The 21,893-nt window shown below is 42.2% G+C and overlaps 1 protein-coding gene across 1 annotated transcript in view; it reads left to right on the forward strand.

The window, feature by feature from the left end:
- The first annotated feature begins 785 nt into the window (after positions 1-785).
- The window catches only part of LOC103354834 (protein shisa-6 homolog), a 72,532-nt gene continuing 51,424 nt past the window's right edge, over positions 786-21,893 (forward strand). Inside the window, exons 1-3 of the mRNA XM_008278387.1 lie at positions 786-1,309; positions 2,995-3,155; positions 11,126-11,227. Of these exons, the coding sequence (XP_008276609.1) occupies positions 786-1,309; positions 2,995-3,155; positions 11,126-11,227 (787 nt within the window). The remainder of the gene's footprint in view (positions 1,310-2,994; positions 3,156-11,125; positions 11,228-21,893) is intronic.

Here is a 21,893-nt window from a genome sequence, read left to right on the forward strand (position 1 = left end):
CCAGACACAGAGCAACTCCCCAGCGGGTATCCTAACAGAGGTAGGCTGGCTTCTCACACTTCCACTCTCAATACTGCACACTTATTATATCCAGAAAATTCAAATGCATTAACTTCTTTTGAATTTTACTTGACACACAAATTCTACATTAGCCAGTTAAGTGCTGCAATGGTGTGATGCTTAATGTAAAGATAACACCGGCTGCCACGTTCATGTGGAAGATATTTTTGCTGTGTGGGTGTTACCAAGTTAAATGCGTCGCGCAAACTGCAAGAATGAATTCTTTAATCTGTCAAGTTATGTGGACGCCTGCTAATTAATTAATGACGTGTCTCCTACGTGAGAATAATACCTAATGAGCTCATTTGGCTTATTTGTTCCCCCCCAGCCTAACTTTGTCTCCAGCAGAACTGACTGGGTCTCCAGGAATCAGCACCTTGGACAGCGACGCGCCGCGGCTCTGGCACCGCAGCTCAGCCCGGGGAGAGCGCACCGAGCCCGGCCATCCATCTGCTCCCGTCCCGGTCAGGATATGATGTTCTCCTGTCACGGCTCCCCGATGGCTCGCAATGGGCTTTAGTGCTTCCACTGCGTAACGACAGCAGAGAATGCCCTTGACATCAGTCCACACAGAGTTGCGTTCAGCATGACGGCTACACAGGGCAAAGAGCGAGCAGGGGAAGACTCGGCGGCGAAACTTACACAAGACTGAACCTTTGCATGTTTAACCAGAGTTGAAAATGTCTTTGCCAGCACATTAGACTAGAAGAGTTCTTCACACTACAATGGGGATAAGGCACCTTTTGTTGCTGCTCATATACCTGGACCCGCTGAGCGTCCTGAGCGCCGCTACGGGCGGTAAGAAACCCAAGCCGGGCCCCAAGAAGCCCAAAGCCACCCCGGTGCCCACGGTGGTCCCGCAGAAGACCCCGCAGCCGGCGCCCGCCAGCAACCACGACACCTGCCTGGGCTACTACGACGTGAGCGGGCAGTACGACAAAATGTTCGAGTGCAACAACACGGACCATCGGTACTGCTGCGGGACGTGCTTCCTGCGCTTTTGCTGCGAGTACAAGAAGGACCGGCTAGATCAGAAAGCCTGCAGGAACTACCAAACACCGACCTGGGTGCAGACGGTCGCCCCGTCGCCCATCCCCACCGGGGAAACCTACGATCCGAGCATGGATCAGACCAACACAGCGGTCTATATCACCTGTGGGATCATAGCCTTCATCATAGTGCTGGGAGTGTCCGCCAAAGTTGCGTATGACAAAGCCACAGAGCCGCCTCAGGAAATGAATATACACAGGTGAGTGGGAGGAGGACTGTTTAAAATCACACAGTGACAAGTTAGAAGGAGTTGTCAGTACAGGTTAGCATCTCTTTCCTTTGCGTTTTGTACTCCCGCCTCCTTGGCAACATAAAGAAAGGCAGAGCCATAACAAGAAGCATCAGTAGAAGTGTGCACTTTGACTGGACAGGCAGACACACATTTGCAAAAAGGGGTCAGAGGTCAAAGAAACAAGCCACTAGTGATGTCAAATGCAGTAATTTTCATTATACCAGCATTCAACTTGTGGTTTCTTTCTCTGTATCAGAAATACTGAAGTGGCAACGAGGCTGGCAGTGTGTTTAACTTAATTAACAGATTGTTATCTGAAGCCACAACCTTTCAGATCAGATTCTATCAGACCGGCAGCAGATGTTAAATCCCGAAGAATGAAAGCCTAAAATAATTACAGAGAAGTTGAAAGAGAGCTATTACAGTGATTGTTGTAGGTTGGTGCTCATGAAGCGAGTGTGTGCATCTGCTACGTGTGGGAGTGAGCAGGACTGATGCCCAACATTCACGTTGCAGATCGGAGCTTCAGATCTCTGAGAAAGGTTAAAAAAAGAAGACGTCCCCTCATGTGAGTCTAACACTAGCCCAGATATTTTGGCTCAAGAGGAATCAAGTCAAGGCAGCCAGCTGTCAGACATCATACTTCACGACCTAGCCCCAGACCTCCGCCCCCGCCTCCACCCTGTGCACATCGGCACATGGCTGTCTGGTGTGTTCAGGTGGGGATTGTGACTAAAATGCTGGGGTACCATGGTGAACGGCTGCCTCTCACCTCCTCAGCTGGCTCCTACTTCCACCTGGGGCTTCACCATATGAGAATCATCATCCATGAGTGGACCACATGTTGTAGACTACAGCCACATCAGTGAACAAATGCTGACACACATTATTTCCTCAAGATTGAATAGTTTTTTTGTGCGTGTATGCATTATTTAACACTTGAGCAATCTTAAGACTGTGAATAATGGATAGTGTTAACGTTGGGGCTGTATCAAGGTCGTGTGACATGCATGCACCACTGCACATTCAATAAGGAACAGGAAGAGGGGAGGAGGGGGGCGCAAAGCTAAAATATTAATTTAAAAGCAAAGGTTACATTGCTGCTACATCGGTCGCACAAAAGCTTTGAGCTGATGCAGTGCTGCAAAAGTCATTTGATTTGCTTTTTCAAAAGCGATGCCAGAAAAAGCAAACAAACACTTTTTGAACTTTCTTTCATCGTGATTGCTTCTCTCCCTCTCCTCCACTCCCCCCACCTCCCCCACCCCCCTCCAGGGCTTCATCCTTCCATATGCACCTGGTGCGGTCTGAAAAACATTCAAATTCAACCCAATTAGGCGAGATACTCACACATCCAATGTTGTTTCTCTTGCAAATGAACATTCGTCATGTTCCCAGATGTAAAAAAAAAAAAGACGTGAGAGAAGAAGAAGAAGAAGAAACAGATCAGCTTTGAATTACCCATAATGGCACAACACTGTCTTCACAATTAGCAGCCATTTGGCGAGCAGAGAACAGGCGTGCTATCACTTCATTTTTAACTCGGTTAAACTGCGCTGTCACAGAGACGAACTGTACAAAGCGCAAAAACGTCTTTCTGGTGTCGTATTAACATTTGCCCTTGGTTTTCTTGTGTTTTTGTTTGTTTTCAGGGCCCTTGCAGACATCCTGAGGCAGCAGGGGCCCATCCCCATATCTCAATACGACTGTGAGAACTTTGCTGCGATGAACGGCTCACCCAAAGACAACACACCAGTCAGAACCTCGTCCAAGAACCACTACACCCCTGTTCACACCTCCAAATCCAACCACGGTAAGAGCTCTCCTCTCACTCCGCTCCGAGCTGAAAGCCCTAAAGCTTCACAAGCATCCACTAGTTTATGTGTCATGACTGTTGGTCAAATATAGCTTAAAGGCAGATTTCAGCAGTTTAACTCTTTGCCTCCACCCCTCTCAGCATGTCTGTGTGTTGCATTTGCGGTTCATTTTTTCCCTACAGAATTATGCGTTCTCCTCCAAAGGGCACCCACTGTGCTCGTCCTTCCAGCAGTATAATCTCCAATAGTAACATCCTGTAATCATCCGATTCAAGCAAAAGCAAAGAGAGTGCGAGGGGAGAGAGTGACAGAGGGAAAAAAGAGGGGCCCGCTAGTGGAGATAATTACAGGCTGGCAAGGTAGAGCGGCCCTGCAGACTCTGACAGGCTGGAAGTGATGACCTCTCACTCAGTGAATCAGACACAGCGCACACAGCATGATTTAACCCCGCAATTCTGAGAACAGACAGGGAGCATAAATCGGTAATATGGCCCGAAAACTGCACACACACACACACACACACAAAAAAAAACCCAGAGTCCAGGTTTTCAGTCAGGCAAGTTCTCAGGCAAAGCAGGTGTTATCAGATGGAGAGGCAAAGACACTTGGGGAGAGGGACACAGATGGAAAATAATGAGATATTACAAAGGAGTCGCTGGGATGGAAAGAAAAACACAACGATGTTAAGCGTCAGTGTGCAGGACAGACAAAGAAATATACGGTGTGAAAAAAGGTAGGTGTTAATTTTGCAGCTGTTACAGCATCAACATGATGGCGTGTAGTCAGACTCTGCTGTTACGTGACTTCTTGTTTTTTCTCTTTCTTTTGCTTTTTATATAAAACAAAAAAACAAAAAACAAATTGAACTTCATAGCATGAATTCGCTTTTTTCAATAAAAAAAACATGACTACGCGTACCTCCATCCCCTCCTACCCAGATATTAAACCCCAAATGTGTCCGAAAAACAAGCATATTTAAATGTGGTCATCTGAATTGTAGGATCTGGTTCAAGGACAAAAATTCCTTAACGCGTCCTGTAACAATGAATCATTACAAGCTGAAAACAGGGCTGTTGTCATGAAAAACTGATTGAAATTGATGAACCTGATCAAGGTTCCTTTCACACCTATAGACCTTTAAATGCACACTGACCAGCGCCTTGATGTTACATTATAATTCATCTCCATCACATACGGCTACCCTGATCGTTTTTAACCTAAAATCTACTGTACGGTCACTGCTCCGCATTGTCAAATGGAAAATCATGACCATTCATCAAGTCCTCATACAACATATAAATATTCCAAAGGGTCAAAAAACCTTCTGTGGCCTCAGAAAGGAGGAGTTACCAGATATTATATGTAAAATGAGACTTTTATTGACCTCTGCTGGTTCTGACTGAGCTGCAGAAACATATACCACAGCAGCACCTGATAAAGAACATGTAGGTGTCCTGTTTGATTTGTGCTACAGGACAGCAACAATCTCTTTGAATCTTTGTCTGTAAATAATAGATCGTGCATAGTCTCAGCTTTATTTGCGTTTGCAGCCTCTTGTATGCCATGTAAACTTGGCCTCTTTCTGCCACTTCCTCATCTATCACATACTTGCAGGGAACATTTTTCCTGCAGCTCAGTGTTCGTTGCGACCGCAGTCTGCGTTCATTCACTTAGTGCCTCCGCTGCTCTGCTGCTCCATCAGTCCATTCCTAATGGTCACTAGCCGGCCATGCAGGGGACACGGCTGATACGCAGCTGCATGTGGCAGGCTGCCTTCAGTATGACCTTGCATGCATTTATACTCACTAAGGGTCGGGCATCGCTTTATCTGTCTATCTGTCACTGTGCTTGGCCGCAAGTAATTTTGCCTGCTTGCACACAAAATCAGTTTAAAGAGAACACAACTCAGGCCGGCTCTGCTCAGTCTACCCCAGCCAAACCCCCACACCCCCTCACATCAGGGACCACAGCAGTCCTGACGGGGTTGGACATGAAAGGCAGTGACAGCGCAGGCGAAAGCGTGGTTAATGTGTGCATATAAATTGGGAGCTCCACGGTGCTGCGGAGAGGGAGCCCACTCGCTCTCATAGAAAATGCATATTCAAGTGCACCTAAATGGGCATTTGGCACAGAACGGAGAGGCAGGCCTTTTAGGAGAGGGTCCTAGGGTGGAGTCGTCGCTGCTGAGTTTGGCACTTCACATCCAGAGGCTTTTTGAAACACTTTTAAATCAGGTGGAGAGACCTCATAAAACAAGTAGCTAAAGGGCCCAAGAGGATCCTATCAACTTATGTCAAGAGTGGGAATAACATCCATTTCTCCTTTGATCCTCAGCATGTAACGATGCCCAGTTGCTCTCTGCGGCAGTCACGTCCTCACCAAAGTATTTTTTTTACCCCCAGGACCTTTGTTTAGGCCCACTTCTAAAAATACATGCTGAATTATTTTTTCACATTGCAGGCCTTGTGTGGCGACATGGTACCCTTGGTGCATTGCAAAAGTTCCCCACATTTTTAGAACAACATATTCCTTTTTTACAAAAAAAAAAAAGCCTAAAGCAAAAACACTACAGACAGCATAATATGATACCAGTGCAAGTGCTGCTATTTTTATTCGAATCCACTCTGCGTTGTTGTGGGGCACAGATCTTCTTTTAGGTCGGGGTGTAAACACAGAGTTCGCCTTTGGTTAAAGTAAACAATAACTGCTTCTCTGCGTAATGCAGTTTGGCCCACAGCTCTCCTCAGATGAAGTTGATTTATTTACCGCACACTACAGGCAAAGATTTGCCTATTTTTTTGTTTTTCAAAAAGTGTTGCTTGGTTTCCTTTCTGACATTTTCTTAATGCCCAGAATGATGAAATATAGTTTGCAGGTAGTGCAGGGAGTTGCTGTTTCTTCTTTCTCAGTTTACTCAACAGAAACCAAAGAAAAAAAACAATTACTCCCATAGAGCAGTTCTTAAAAAAAAAAAAAGAATAGGCAAATTGGAATATGAGTTATGGGGGCTGTGTTCACTGCATCACAAATATCAGAATAAACAGAATGACTGTAAAAATGCATGCTCATGTCTGCTTGTGTCTTTATATGTCTGAGCTCCCACGTTAGAGCACTCGAGGAATTTGAGCAGTCTGTTAATTTTGTTTGAGATGTGCAAACTCCCGAGCTGAAAGGTCAGCTGCTGTGGACAATTAGAGGTTGTGATGATAGAATAATATTTGCAGCTATTTAACAGCTTTGACCTTCACATATTTGTAAAGCATCACACTCTGTCTGCGGCTTCTCTCCACCCAAACCACAAATTTGGCCTAAATAACAAAACAGTGATTTAAATATTTGAATTATTTGCCGATAGGCATTTTTATTTTCATATTCGGTGAGCCATCACGCCCTAACCGCTACCACATACACACACACATGCAAAGCACCTCCCTCCTCTTCCTACAACCTTCCTCCAATTAATCCGTACAGCGTGCAGCTATAACATCTCCGCTGTGACCTGGCTGGCTCCCCATTGGCCAGATAATCATCACCCCCATGTTAAAAACAACATTTCTGTGCTGACTGCATCAACATGTTTATTTGTAGCTTCCTCCTGAGTGCACCTGTGTTAAACCTCAGCATCTGAGAGACCCCACCTAATTGTCTTCTGCCCTAGATCTCATTATTGCCCCTTATTATACAGCTGGACCTCTGGCCCTTTGAGTGTACATATATGTATGTGTGTGTGTGTGTGTGTGTGTGTGCGCATGTGTGTGGTGGAGTTTGTTTCAGGTGTGGAAGCAGAGATCCATCAGCTTCTCTTTCCGGTAGCAGTCCTGGTTAATTATGACCCATTGTGGATCAGGACTTACTGCACTGCACCATTGATTTCATGAGAGGGCAGGGGCAGCATTAAAAGAAAAGGGGCATGTGTTTGCCAAGATGGCATTTAAAAAGCTCTATTTTTTATATCTTAAGAGGAGCCAGCGTGTATCACAGGCTGGGACACAGTGCAAGAGGAGGGCGAAGAGATGAAGATATGCAACGCTGAGCTCCGGCTGAAAGGCTTTGTCAAGATGATGTACACAGTTCCACGTCCACTCCAGCAGATCAGCATCTGATACTGCTATAAAATCAGTATACTGTGTACTGTAAATTACCTCTGCCTGGCTGTGTTAAAGCCTAATCGACCTTGGATTCGGGTAACCTCTCTGATGCCAACTACACAGAACCACATCCAGCTCGGTTCATGATATAATTATCTTATTATTCACATTTTTCCACTGTCAGAGTTAATTCAGAGGTGTTCAGTGAAGAAGCCTGATTAAAAAAGTATTACCATATGAATTCTCAGCGCCCGCTAGCTCAGAAACCCGTTCATTTCCATGGCACGTCGTTGAGATGAAAGTCACGATTTTCTTTGTATCAAGGACGATAAATTCATAATGCACAGCCTTCCTTCTGCAGCCTCTTCATGCTACCTCACCTTAATGAGCTGGGAACGGGAGGGAAAAAAAGGAGGGTGGTTGCTTTTGAAGGGTCTTTCAGATTCAAGGGTTGTCGCAGTGGGTCGTGGAGTGGCCTACCAATGACAAAGGTGACAAAGGAAGACAACAATAGCGTGTTTGTGTGCGTGTCACACACAGACTCGCCAGTATGATTGAATGGGAAAAATAACCCCAGCAGATACTCCATCTGCAGCCATGAAAGCAGCGCAGGGAGAGGTGTGATTGAGTTCAAAGTGCATCGGTATGTGGGTGCTGGAAGCATATTGCTTTTTTTTTTTTCGACTGCAGATCGTCGCACTGTGTTTTCTTGTATAGTTCACATTTGAGCCATTTCCCCTCCGTCTGTGCCTGAGGAAAGTGACACCACAGGGAAGTTTTCCATTTGACACCATGAAAAACACACAACTGGGGCCAATGAGAACATGATGGAAAAGCACAAATGCTGTTTTTTGTTATTTTTAACAGGTGTCCTGACACACTTTGTTTGAGCTAATTTATTTCCCAACTGTTTGACTTGTGACCGGTGAACTCCACTGATTAGAGCTCAAACAGCAGAGCCAGAAACAGAAAAATAATCTGCAACAATTGTGACAATCAGCTGATGCACTGCTTTGAATACAACGCATCTTAAAACGGAGCGCCACTGATTGTAAATTCAAAGTCTGTTTACAGGTGACTGAATATTAGCGCTGCATATGTAAAAGTATAAAGGCTTTTAGTCTCAAGAGGAAGCTGTGTGAAGTCTGATACAGCGCCTCAGGTTATGTCACTTGAATCAATGTTGGCCAAGGCTGTAGACTACAAGTTTAAAAAGTAAGACAATCTGTTGGAACAGAGTTAGAAACAAGTGAGCGTACCAGACCTCTTCACCTGCTGCAGGCTACATTAAGGCTTTAATACACTTGGCTGTGGATGTGCACACAGATGGCTGTAGACACTGATGTAAACTTATTGTTATTATACTACTTTTCCAGTCTGCTGTAATCCACCTGGAGGACTCTGTTACATACATGCACAGTAGGTCGTGTTTATGTAGTCCCTGCATGCACACTACTGACCTTGTTGTGTAGCTGCCTCGAGGGCACAAATTTTTGGCTGCCCTCAGACATGTGAGGAGAGGTCTGCACAAACTCTCGTGGACTTGAGGAGATGAAGAAATGTATGCCTTAAGTAAGCCAGTATTATACTTTTTGCGTGTATGTAATGATAATAATAATAATTGATCAGATTTATATAGCGCTTTTCTCGGCACTCAAAGACGCTTTACACTGTCAATTATTCATTCACACACATTCATTCCGGTGGTGGTAGCTACGATTGTAGCCACAGTTGCCCTGGGGCAGACTGACAGAGGCGTGGTTGCTATACTGTGCCTACGGCCCCTCCGACCACCACCTCAAATAATCCATTCATATGCATGTGAGGGTTCTTGTGACATAAATTTCGTCATCGATCATTAGTGTGATCATCATAGACACACAACTGCCACAAATCCCTTTGATTGGCCGGTTTGAATTGTTGAACTATTCTTCCACAATTCAGTTGAGAAATGCATGACGTTGCCTCTTTCAAAGAGAATGAGAAATGTGACGACTAAAGCCCGAAATATGTACGAGTTCAGACTAACGCATTACTTAGAAACGCTAAATAAAGTCAACTTACTTTTGTCAGAAGAAAATATGGAGTTTAAGAGATTTGAAAGGACTCATTCCAGTAATGCTCTGTAACTTTGACATTTTAGCATTTTGTTGATGGAGGGTTTATTTAAGCTCAAGTCTCATCATTCATCATTTTACCATTATCTGACATATAGGATTATTTGATAAATCAACAACAACAAAAAAAAAATGATTAGTCAGTAATCGAAATAATCATTAGTTGCAGCCCTAAAAAAATAGTTTTCTACCTTGTGAACATTTCTATGTTGTGGTTGTTATATGCTGGAGGACATATGAGTGAAATAAGTAGCCACCACCATGGCTGAGTATTTTCACCTTGTAACTGCAGCTTATCGATGACTGAAAACTACAGATTCAGACTTCTTTGGTTTCAAATGTAACTCACATGAGAAACCAAATCTGCCAACTTGCAGGGTGGGACTTTCCTTTTTCATTATTCTTCTTCAGCGTCAGTTTCTGATTTGAACATGTACGGCTAAATTACTCCAAAACTTACAACTTGACAGTATGTAGCATGAAGTAGTTGAACAGTGTTTGAGCAGAGTGGTAGGTGAGCTGGTGTGCTCCAGCTGTAGTGAGAGAGGCACAGAGAGGAGTCTTTTGGGGTAAAAATCAATGAGCAGAGAGGGGCTTTAAATTTAACCAGGATGTAAATACGCACTTGAATCGAAGGTTGGGGACGTTTTAGTTTTTTTTTGTCCTATTGCAGATAGACAACAAAGTAACTCTAATGGTGCGTTTTCATGCATCTGTTTTTATTATTCATGTCTTGGCAGTTTGTGAAGTTATGTCATGGAGTGTTGGGAGGCTGCTGATTGTGACGCTCCTTGTTTTTTGATTTTTAACATAGTTAAGGTGAAGTAAAAAAAAAAAAAAAGAGCTGAGCCTCCATTTCTGAAGAGCATTAAAACAAGTACGAGTCCAAGCTGTTGCTCCAGTGTGCATTTATAAGTGAGATTGGAACATTAGTCTCTACTACGGCTCAGACTCACTTGGTATTTTAACATCGAGGTATTTGTTCTGTGTTTTAGCAGATAGCCGATATGTGGTGTTTCTTGTTTTCTGAAATGTTAATACAATTTTAGAATCATATGACTTTTCAGGTCTGATTTTTTTTTTTTTGGTGGGGAGCATAATTTGTTTTCTGTCTTGTCTTTGTTTCTTTTCTCGTAATTGTAACCCATTATTATCGCTGTCTGTCTTGGCCAGGACACTCTCACTATCTCAATGACTGGTTACTTACTCATGAAATAAAATTTAAATAAATTAAATATATATATAAAAAAAGACATATCCTATAATTAATAGCAATTTTGTTACACCCTCTCTGCCTGTAAATACTCACATCTTTCAGACTCTGCGTCTTCAGTCTCTAACTCTGGGCTCAGACATCCTTCTGATGTTATCCGGTTTATTTTTTCAGACTTGACAAAGCCACAAAAGAAATTACACGACTGTGGTTGGAGGCTGAATGGAAGTGCAAATGACTTGCAAAAGGATATTGTAGAGTAAAACCTGTGTGTGTTTTTTGAATAACTTTGAGGGGATGTTTAGCTGTAATTATGAGGGAAAAAAAGACAAAAGTTCTTTGTGTTTAGTCAATCTGGTAATTGTACCCCTTGCTGAGGCCTCGACCCCAGTTTAGGAGCCACTATTTTGACTGTAGATAATAATAATTATGCTTCACTGATCAAAATACTAAGTGTGTGTTTCTCTATCTGCCCGACTGATTGTGTGTGTGTTGCTGCATGGCGGCCCTGCACGCCTGCCTTGGTGTGTGTGTGTGTGTGTGATCAGGTCTCCACTATGGAAAGGAGAGCGTCCGGAGCAGCGGAGGCGCCGACCTTCACAACTTCATCTCCTCTGGCTTTGTGACGTTGGGTCGGGGCCATCAGAAAGGTAAAGTACCCTTTCTTTCCTTCTTTCCTTCCCTTTTTTTTTTCTCACAGGAGATTGAATTGACTCTTCTTGTCTGCCAACACTGTGCTGTATACCTGCTGAATGCTAAAGCGACTCACTAATGTTCCACTTGCAACACCGGTGATCAACAACAAGACACCCGACGGAGGTGAAATGTTTCCAGATTCAATTTCCCTCTCCGAGCCATTCACATGAACTCTTGCCTCTACATTTTACAATTAAATACTAGCGTGTGTGTGTGTGTGTGTGTGTGTGTGTCTATGTGTGTGTGTTGCGGGGCGACCTCTTTTACCTGCTTTCACATTTTTAATTGAATGCTTTCATGGCAGATGAGTGCTTTAGTAAAAATCGACATGATTTACATGTAACTCCGCTGCTGTGTATTTTAATGTTTTTCTGCTCTTTCTCTTTGCTATCAAAACCTGCTGATTTCCAGCTCATCATCCTAATTACAGCAACTCATGACCTGCCGGAGCTTTAGTACCAGTTCAGATTTATGTGTTGCTTGGCAGACATGTGTGGCTTATCCGCTTTCACCGGCTTTGTTTCCAAGCGCACAAAACTGCAGGGGCCTGGAAGTTTCTCTCTCCTCTTACTTCTAATGAGGAAGCATTGTATTTATGTTTACATGAAATTAGCTGTTTTTCTCCTTGCTTTTTGCTTTGTTTATTTTCATCCCCAGAGGGGGTCCGTTTCATGATGGTATTCATATGCAGCAAGAAAAAAAAGATCTCTGATATTCTCTGTAGTCCCCTCCTCATGCTTCTCTACCAGAGATGAGTAATGAGAAAAAAAAAATGATTAGGTTTTATGAATTCTAATTCTTTTAAATAGATTTCCCCCCCTTGTACAAATATCACAATAGCAGCACTCCCGCATCCCTGCCTATATACTCGTCGCATCAGCAGCATGGGGTACGGTTCTGTGTTTAGCATCTGTGCAGTTAAATCTGTGTTTTCTTGCAGCGGGTAGCCTTTGATTCCTCTGCTGCAAAAACAAATGAAATGTGACAGATTGAGATCTTGGAAAGGCCTGCTGACGCTAAAATTTCTGACAAAAAAAAAAAAGTATGTGAAGCATGTGCAAGAGCGTCGGTTCTTTAGCAGCATTCTTCTTTCCAACATCTCTGTTTGGCTGCCTCGTGCCCAGAGGCAGGTATTACTGTGGATTGAATCCTAAAATCAATAAAACACTGGTCTGAAGTTTGGTTTAGATATTGTTGCTGCTTGGTATTATCTTTAGCTTTTCGATAGTGTACAATCACTTCAGGGCAGCGGAGTGGAACGAACAGTTGAACCAAACCTCCCCCACTCTCTCATAGTCTCTTACACGCGCTCTCCAAATCTGCAAAAAGAGAACAGCTTAAAATGCATAATATATCACTTGTCTCCGTAACTGACTGAAGAATATAAATGGCTCCTACCTACAGAAGAGTCAGTGTTTTTGACAACTCGCATTTATCTTTCCAGTCTAATGATTTACAGATTGTTAGAAAATCACTTGAGCTGTCACTTGACCTTCTTTGAATTTATCTAAAATCTGTGGATGGATTTTAAATGTCCTGAGAGGTGAACCTGTGGGCTGATGGGAACCTGCAGCGATGAGATGAGTCACGTTAAGGTTAACAGTCCAGCTGAATTTAAATCATACCGAGCTTCATTATTTTTTGAAGAGGTTTGCACAGCTTGGTTTGCTCTGGCTGACAGTAACAAAGCTGGGGAAAAAAAAAGAGTGCAAATAAATATTCACAGGTCAGTCAGTGGAAAAATCCTGCTTCCACATGAGTCTGGGAACAGATGTTGTCTTCTTCGCCATGTCTCAGTTGTTGTTTTTTTTTTAGTGTATATATGTTTTTTGCTACACTGACAGAACAAGGTTTCGGAGTCATGATGTCCTCTGGCCTGGATAAGCATGACGTCTGCTGCGGTGCTTAATTATACAGGCGGAAAGTGTGTTTGGTTGTTAATTATATGGCGAGCTACGTGAGTGTGTGTGTGTTGCGGCGCAGCCCTTGGGGAGGACAGGTGAGGTCAGGGGGTGTTGCTGAGCGTCAGAGCAGCTGGATGCTTCACATCTGTGTGGCAGGATACAAAACAACCATGTGCTAAACAAGATCAGCGCCAGGGAGGGAAGCCAACATCCAAACTCAGAGTGTAAATTCACCTTTTTGGCTCACAACCTTCCCCTCAGCTCACCGGTGATTCCACCTCAATTAGTGGCATCCTACTTTTCCCAAAAAATGCCTTTAGAGAAGGGTCATCACCTCTGGCATCCATGAGGAAGTCTGGTCCATGGTTGGTGAAGATTTGGTAAACTATGGTTTTGTGCTAAAGTTAACCAGGAACTTTTTCTTACTTTAACTAAGTGTTGCCCAAATCTCTATAGAACCATACAATAGCTGACACCAAGATGAGATATGATCTTAGAAAAAAAACATGTCATCTTCGTGTGTCAGAGAAAATACAGTTTCATACATGTTATCATGCCCTTCTGTTACAAGAATACTGGTTGGCATACAGACACAAAAAACAGTCGGCGGCGTTAATGTTGCAGTCAAGTGACGTTAGACCACCGCAGAAGAAGATGATACAATTCAGACCTCTAGTTAAACCTGAAACAGAGATAATAATGTCGAAAAATATGGACATTTCTGCTTGTTTTATTTAGGAATATCAGAAAGGTTACAATTTCCTCATTACTAATTGTATATTGTCTTTTCTTTATGTTTGCAATATTAGAAGATTTGAACTCAAACTGAAGATGAACATGAAAAGAGGAGCTCATTGTGAACATATTTGTGACTTCCAAATATATAATTTCCTCATTATGTTGATAGAAATGCAATCACATTAAAAGCGATATACTGTGATATACTTTATGTGAGCACGGAGGGGTCTGCTAGGGTCAAAGTGACGTAAACTTTGCCATCTGCCCAAGTGGGACCACAGGGACAGCAGCAGTACTGAGCACGGACTGAATCCATAGAGTACATGTATGTAGAAAGAGTAGAAAGTAGCATCATTTGGAACAACATCCGTGGTGTCTGCAGCTGTGTGTGTGTGTGTCTGCAAGGGAGTATAATCAAGCATTAAGGCCAACTCATGTCTTCTGCATCTGTCTGCCCGCGAGGCAGATACCAGACGTAAATTTTGTCATCTGCCCAAGTCTGCGAGGGTCCGTGTGGACTCCTCTGTGGAGCGGCCCAAAATCTGTGAATGCGTGGACACACTACAAGCGGTCCAACTGCTCATGCGCCAGGAAAACGAGTAGTGCTCAAAGCAAATGTTCGTTTTGATGAGAGGTTGTGTGAGGAGATTGTCGGTCATCCACACGTTTAGAATTTATCCTTTAAAGATTTGTAATTGAAGTAGTTGCTGCAGGACTTTGGGTTTGCTTTGGCTTGTCCACACTTTCCACTTATGAAGGCTAAACAGACTGTGAAGTTCCAGATTCTCCATAAATCCTGTGCTATGTCCACTTACTGTACTGTAGCACGGATCAGGATTAATCTCTGACATCGTGCTACAGTACAGTCAGGAACCAGCTGCTATATCCTGTTAAATGTGCAAAGTCACTGACTTTCAGAAACATCCACATATGTCTGTGTTTGTCTGTGTCCACGTCTATCCACCTTTAAAGTCTACATCTGTCTCCTGTTGCAAATTAGTTGTATTCAAACCTCATGCGTAGCAAACCGGGTTGTCTCTGACTTTCATAGAGTAGGAGGGTTTTTTACATTTTTTTTCACAGTCTCCAAATTCTGGCTGCTTACTAAATCAGGAGGCTTTTATGGTGAAGCAGCTGTAGAAACACAATATATTTAGTGGTGTTTTGTTCAATAAAACATCTGTTGCACAACACAGTCTTTGGCACATCCTCTACACTGTTGTCAGTATTTTACTGCAGTTTATGAGAATCAACACATTATTAAGATAAACAAAACCTTTTGCCATGATACGCTGTCCTATGGTTAACTATTTGAACCAGCATGGCTTGATTGGTCTCTGATGCTCACAGCTGGTGCAGGTGCTTGATGCCTGTGTGCACACGCTGTTTTCCCACAATGCAATGTGCAAAGAAAAAGAGGAGGTGCACCTTACTGCAAGACATTATTGCACAGTTTGACATTGGTTTTTTTCTTTTCTTTTTTTTTATACAGTATAGTCTGGCATATAGTTTGGTGGTCAATTTGTATTCTTGTCTGAATGTCTCAGGAGAACTGTTCTAGTCTATATACTAAAATTCCACATTGCACCACAAAAAGAAACAATTGATTGCCACGAACAAGGAACAAACTAAAATGATTCACTGCAAACACGGAAAGATAAGCAGATTGAGATGACTGTCAGAGAAAAGTAATAATCTAAGTAAAGTCTAAGATTTTGGGGGGATTTTCCATCTGATGCAGCACCCTGTGAGGGGCCGCGATCACTTGGTCTGTGTTTCACTGCAGTAACAGCAATGTACAATCAGTTCATTAGAGACACTGATCTAAAACAAATGCAGAGTCCTGCAATGAATCCTTCCTCTATTAGGGTTTTTAATGTTCAGTTTTTGCTTGAACTGTTGTAGAGAGGTATTGATTAAAGTACATGTTTATTATGGAGAATGTAGTCTGCGATGGTGCTAAACTGCTTTGCATTATACTAACTGACAGCAGGTCAAATGATAGACAGACCTCCCATCATATGCAGTTTTAGTCAAAAAAAAAAAGCTTGGCTCATTAAGTTGTTTATCACATATGAAACTCCCCTGAATGTGTGAATACATTACATATAGACATGTGGTTTACAGATACCAACGTGCCAAGATCTCACATGTCATATGCATGTGATTTCCAGACATTATAAATGTAAAACTTCACGTGAGAAAATAAATAATACATTCTGTAAATGACAATGCATTCTCATAAGTATGTAATTAACTACCATATGTGGTTTTAGGGAACATTTCTAGTGTGAGAAATGAAAAAGATTTGTAACATTTTATATATTAAAAGCTACATTTTAAAAGATGCTTTTAAATAAATCCAATGCATTGCAAGTCACTGTGGAAATGGCTGTGCAGTAAATCATCTGCATGTTGGAGCTGGCTGAATGGATTCAGTATTAGTTTGGGCACCATGGATAACAGTGGAGACCAAGTCTCTCTTCATTTCATTCACACGCATCTTGGTGTCTTTAGAGTCCACTTCACACCAACTTCAACACCATTCACGTCTCCTCGTATAGAAAAGAGCTGCATGACATTATTTTGTCCCAGCAGTCTAACCACCAGCTGAGATGAGCTTTTTGTGTAAGAACATTTCATTTCTTGCAATTTCATGACTCCATCCGAAGCCTTCTGCTGCTGTATGGAGTCAGGTGTAGCGTTAGAGTGGGTGGCCATCTGTTCCCTGCATGATCTCCCTTTGCTCAAAGTCTCGGGTAGATGCACAGCAGAAATACTGGCGGCAAGAGTGGTTTTGATTTTTAGTTTTTGAACTTCAGTGGAACTCTTATTTTGTTTTCTTTCTTTTGGAGGGGATTTAATGACAGAAACACAAGGGGTTTGCTTTGTTTGTTGCAAAATTCCCCATCACAGGGTAAAAAAGTATTTTTTACACAAGCGTTTTCCCAGGGTGACAACCTTTTGCTAGTGCTAAACTTTATTTAGCATGCACAGCTGCTTACCTTGCCCCTGTCCCCTCAGCCATCTGTCCAGATCGATGCACCGCCTCACACATTCCTTTGCTCCTGTGTATTCTCTTGTCCAAAATTAGGAAGCAGCGAGGTTGAGGCTTCTGTCAAACTGAGCCAAACTAATGAGGATGCTCACTGATCTGTTGTGTGTGTGCTGCTGTCAGATGGGACTGCACTGTTACACCGCCTTGGGTGTAAAAACTGCAGAACTCAGTTTGAAGCATCAGAGTCCACAGTAATTGTATAAAAGTTCTCTGGAAACATAATCTCAGAAGATAGATAAGAGGGAGCTGGAGCAACTTTGCTTTCCCTTGTTTGCTGGCAGTGGTGATGCAACGCTACACCACATCATCACTTCTAGCCTACACAGACTGACTGAGAGCGCAATCGCGGGCTTATATTAATTGTTCTTGTCACAGAAGAACTGTGGTGTACTTTTCTATTCACTCACTGTCACCAACCAAAACTCGGTACTGTAAATCACTGTCACACTGCTGCACATATTTCCTCTGTGCCGGAGTTTTCTCAAAGAAAAAAAAAAGCTCCGTGTGCTGGCGCTCAGATTGAGAATCTCTGCCATTGATGTAGCCAGATTACAATTCTAACACCTTGATTGATTGGAATTTTCTGCCTCAGACATCAGCACTGGATTGACAGCCAGCATGCACATTTGATATTGTAATAAAAATGCTGCTTGCCAGCTGTTATTGGTTGAATGCTTTCGCTGTAATTATTTTTCCATATGTCACTCTTGTTGATACGAAAAGCAGCCAAGCCACAGCATCCGGAGAAGTGATTACTTCAGACAAAGCCTCCATCCTTGACTTAGCGTGTGCCATACTTCATTACCTTGCTAAGCCCAACTTTTAATTCTGCCCTATGGAGGAAGTCAAATTGGTTTTCATGGCAGGCAATTATTGTTTTTATGAATATGATGTGTCTGGAATGGCGGATGTGGTGATGTAGCTGCAGAATTAGCGGGGGATGTTATCACAGAACTTTTATTTACAATGCAATTTCAGCACATTAACAAGTGCAAGAGCCACTAATTGGTGTGCTCCTTATGTAGCGAGTTGTACTGTACAGCAACGCAGTGCTGAGAGACCGCAGGGACTATTGAGGAGAAGGACTTAGAATCTAACAGAGCAAACATGCGCGAACAGCTGTTTGTCACTAATTTGTCCCTTTTTGTTTACCTTTTGTGAAGAACTTGATGACAGGGTATAAAAAAAAACCTCTCTGCGTTTCGGTACATCCCTCTGATTGTGCCACAGTCATCTCCTGTTCCTCGGAATGAATCAGATGCCGTGGAACAACAAGCCCACAGGCACTATCATCATTTCCAGCCCGTGTAATCAACACTCCAGGCTGATGAGGCAGAAGATGAAAACATCCACCCATGAAAACCTTTGGTGTTGTTTAAGGTACGAACGGAAAAACAAGTGCAGACATGAACTGACTCACACAGTGAACACGCATCATCGGGCAGGAGATGGAAGATGAGATCTTTGATGCAATACTCTAATTCTGAATCAAATCAAATATTGGAACAGTTACTCACTTCAGCTCTCAGTCAGGCTTTAGCTGACTTCATGATAACTTTTGCAGTTTGCCAAGCTCTGGACGAGGTTGTGGGTTCTTTTTTAGCTGCATTATTGAGACTTGCAGTTTTTAAAAAAAAAACGCTATAACTATTTAGCTATAACTGTTATAAATCACATTTTATGAAACACACAAAAATGTTAATACAATTACAACGACTGGCATATCGAATGTAAAATAACATTCTATCTATCTATCTATCTATCTATCTATCTATCTATCTATCTATCTATCTATCTATCTATCTATCTATTCTAACCATGCACTTATTCTTGTGTACACATTTGAGAATAGGCTTTCTATTTCGATAGTTATTTTCTATTACTTTACAATATATTTTGCAATTTTGTCAGTTCCTGGAACATTACGAGTGTACATCGTACTTTCTTTTACCAATAAAGCTGCAATTATATGATATCATTCGTCACATTAACCTTTCTCGTGTGCGTAAAGTATCACTTGGCTGGTGGCATTCATTCTGCAGGAGACAACAACCACACTGAGCCAACAGCATAAATGCTAATCCCCCTGCAGCTTTTACTGACTGTCTTCCAATTAGCCCTGTGAAACATCTGGATTGTAATGTGAGGTCACTTTCAGCTTGTATGCTGCTGCTGATGGAGTCGTGTTGAAGAGAATCGGGGCGGTTTATACCTCTTGATTAGTGCTTTCCCCACGCTGGGGAAAAGACAGCTTTAGAAAGTTAGGAATGTCACTGAAAAGAACGGCTGGCTCTGTTAGTTTTTTGTGAGATGTGAGATGTGTTATCTCAAGGTCTTTTGGGGTGGATTTCTGGAATTCTACAATTTACTAACAACTTCGAATTGAATCTGATGGGAGAAAGAGGTAGTCTGAACCTGGCCCTGAGCCCAGGAGAAGTAAGTCAGAACACCCACGGAGAGGAGAGAACTGGATATTTAACCAAATATAAATTCTGTTGTCTGTTCTCTGTGGTGGAGGACCAGAGTCCAGTGGGAAATAGTTACAGAAGCAGCATGAAGGTCAGTGAGTCAAACACAGCGTGTAACTGATAAAGTGTAATGTGCATTGACTGGCTCAATGTGACAGTCAGAGCTACTGAAGTTTGCTGCTCTGTGAAGTCCACACAGACACTCACGGACAACTAATTCCACAGTACTCATTACTGCTACAGTCAGAGCAGCCAGTCCCCTGTTTCACATCATCTATGTGATCTGTGATTGTTTAGAACCTGATGTTGGAGTTTTTCCATTTTTGCTGTGGTTTTAAGCTATGCAGTGCAATCTGTAGTTAGCTTTAATAAGTAACTCCACAGGCATTAATGTTTAATTTAGTTTTATTTTTGCTCATTTTAAAGAAATACACAAAACATGATGGAGATAATAAATCATACAGTGCAGGGAGAGGCAGAAAACCCAGTGGCCTTCCACTAATTAATATTAAAATTACATATTGCTGTAGATAACACAAAATTAACATGAGAAAATCATATGACTGAATGAAAGCAAACTTATGGGACAAGATATTGTTGGTGGAATATGATCGTATTGGTGCAGACTGATCTGTTTGTGACTTTTGTTCTGTGCACTCAGTGATGTCGCCGTTACTGTAGAGGCAGAACTGAACCCAACACATTTACTCTGACAGTCAAAGTGGAAGTTATACAGGCAGTGCAACCGGAAATATTACAAATGCTGTTCAGCCTGAAAAACACTAGTGTTACTGGTGTGTAGTAAACTAAATCTGACATCATTAGCTCATAATACTAAATGAAGAAACTCGCTATCCATAAATCTCTGCAAATTTAAGACAGAATACACTGTTTATTAAAAACACAGTGACACATGTTGTAAAAACTGTATTTTATCCAGGGAAATCTGGTTTCAGACAGAAAACGTTTTTAATGAAGGTAAATTATTAATTGAAATGAAGAGAAATATAAATTCTTTTTAAAAGTGTACCCTTTATTTAAATGGCTTTTACAGCTTGTACAGTATCTTCTGGATATTTTTTTTAATTTCTTTTTGGCAATTGTCTATTAAATGTTGTCAAAAAGTAAAACTCTTTACACAGATTGCAGTGTTACTGCACAGATTTAAAGGTGGGATGCTTCCACAGTATTGGCCCACGACCCAGATTCATCCTGAGAATTAAAACCTTACATACATGTATGTGTTAAACCTGCAATAACAGATTTTTTATCCACTGAAGGGCAGAAAAATGCTTCTTTACACATCCAGTAGTTCATTACAGTACAGTTCAATATAGAGGAGCTTAGGCATTCATTTGGAGTCTTGTTTCTGATCATATTGAAAGTCCACTTTATGATTTAGCACAGTTTTTGGTCTTTCCAAGTATTGAGACAAATATCTGTCTCTTTACCTGCTAACTTCTTCGCTATGTTCACCAGCTGGTCTCTAACTGTCTGCTGTTTGGTGCTAAATTGTGTTTTACAGCTAAACAATGAGCTGAAACTCACTCTATCAACATTCTGCTCATTATTCTGTATGGGTTCACCAATAACAGTGACCTCTGTCACATTGCCAGACTGTCTCCAAATTGTCAGTTTACAACTGTTATTACAAAAATATCAGTTACATCCACTTGAAGTAGCAAGAATAGCTGTGAACGGTTACCATGTGACAGTTTGTCTAGTTCAGTCTCAGCCACAGTTCCTGTTGTCTTATAGGCACTGCTGTTGCATTGCCTTGAGGGTTGTATTTGACTGTATTAGAGAAAGGTCACTGTTCTGTATGTAAAGCCGAGATTAAGGACAAACACAGCAGGTATTTTTCTTATCCTTTTTAAATGATCCTTTTGCGATAAAAAAAATAGTTCAGGAATCAAAAACTCCAAGGAGCGGTGTGTTGTTTGCTCTTTGCTGATTACCACGATTATGCCATGAAACGTAGCGTCCTCAACCCTTGACTGCTTCTGTTGATCACATCATAGCATTCTCTCACAATGTTCTCATTAGTCTTATTGAAAATATATTCATTATCTTACAAGGTATTTCTGTTTCTTGTGATAGGATGAGGTCTTTGCGTACTTCACTGGTTGTTGTCCCAGCAAAGGCTCCTTCACCGACACAAATTCTTCTCTAAACACTTTGAAACCAGGTCGCACTTCAGGGAACAATCTGTACCCCTCTAATCAGTTTTAAGTGATGAAAATCCAGCAAGGCTGCTCCCTTTTTTTTTGCTCTGTGGCAGGTTTTGATTGACAGCGCTCTCCTATTGGGGCAAAGTGTTCCTGCTCATACAAATTGATGGTCAGGTTCAGGGGAGGTGCCACGGCTGACCTGCTGGCTAAGCACTCTGCGGAATAACCAATAAGAAAGTGTTAATAAGGTCCTGGAGAGAGCAGGGCTGGGGCCACGGCGC

This window comes from Stegastes partitus, unplaced genomic scaffold (assembly GCF_000690725.1).
Source record: "Stegastes partitus isolate 25-593 unplaced genomic scaffold, Stegastes_partitus-1.0.2 Scaffold122, whole genome shotgun sequence".
NCBI classification, from domain to species: domain Eukaryota; kingdom Metazoa; phylum Chordata; class Actinopteri; family Pomacentridae; genus Stegastes; species Stegastes partitus.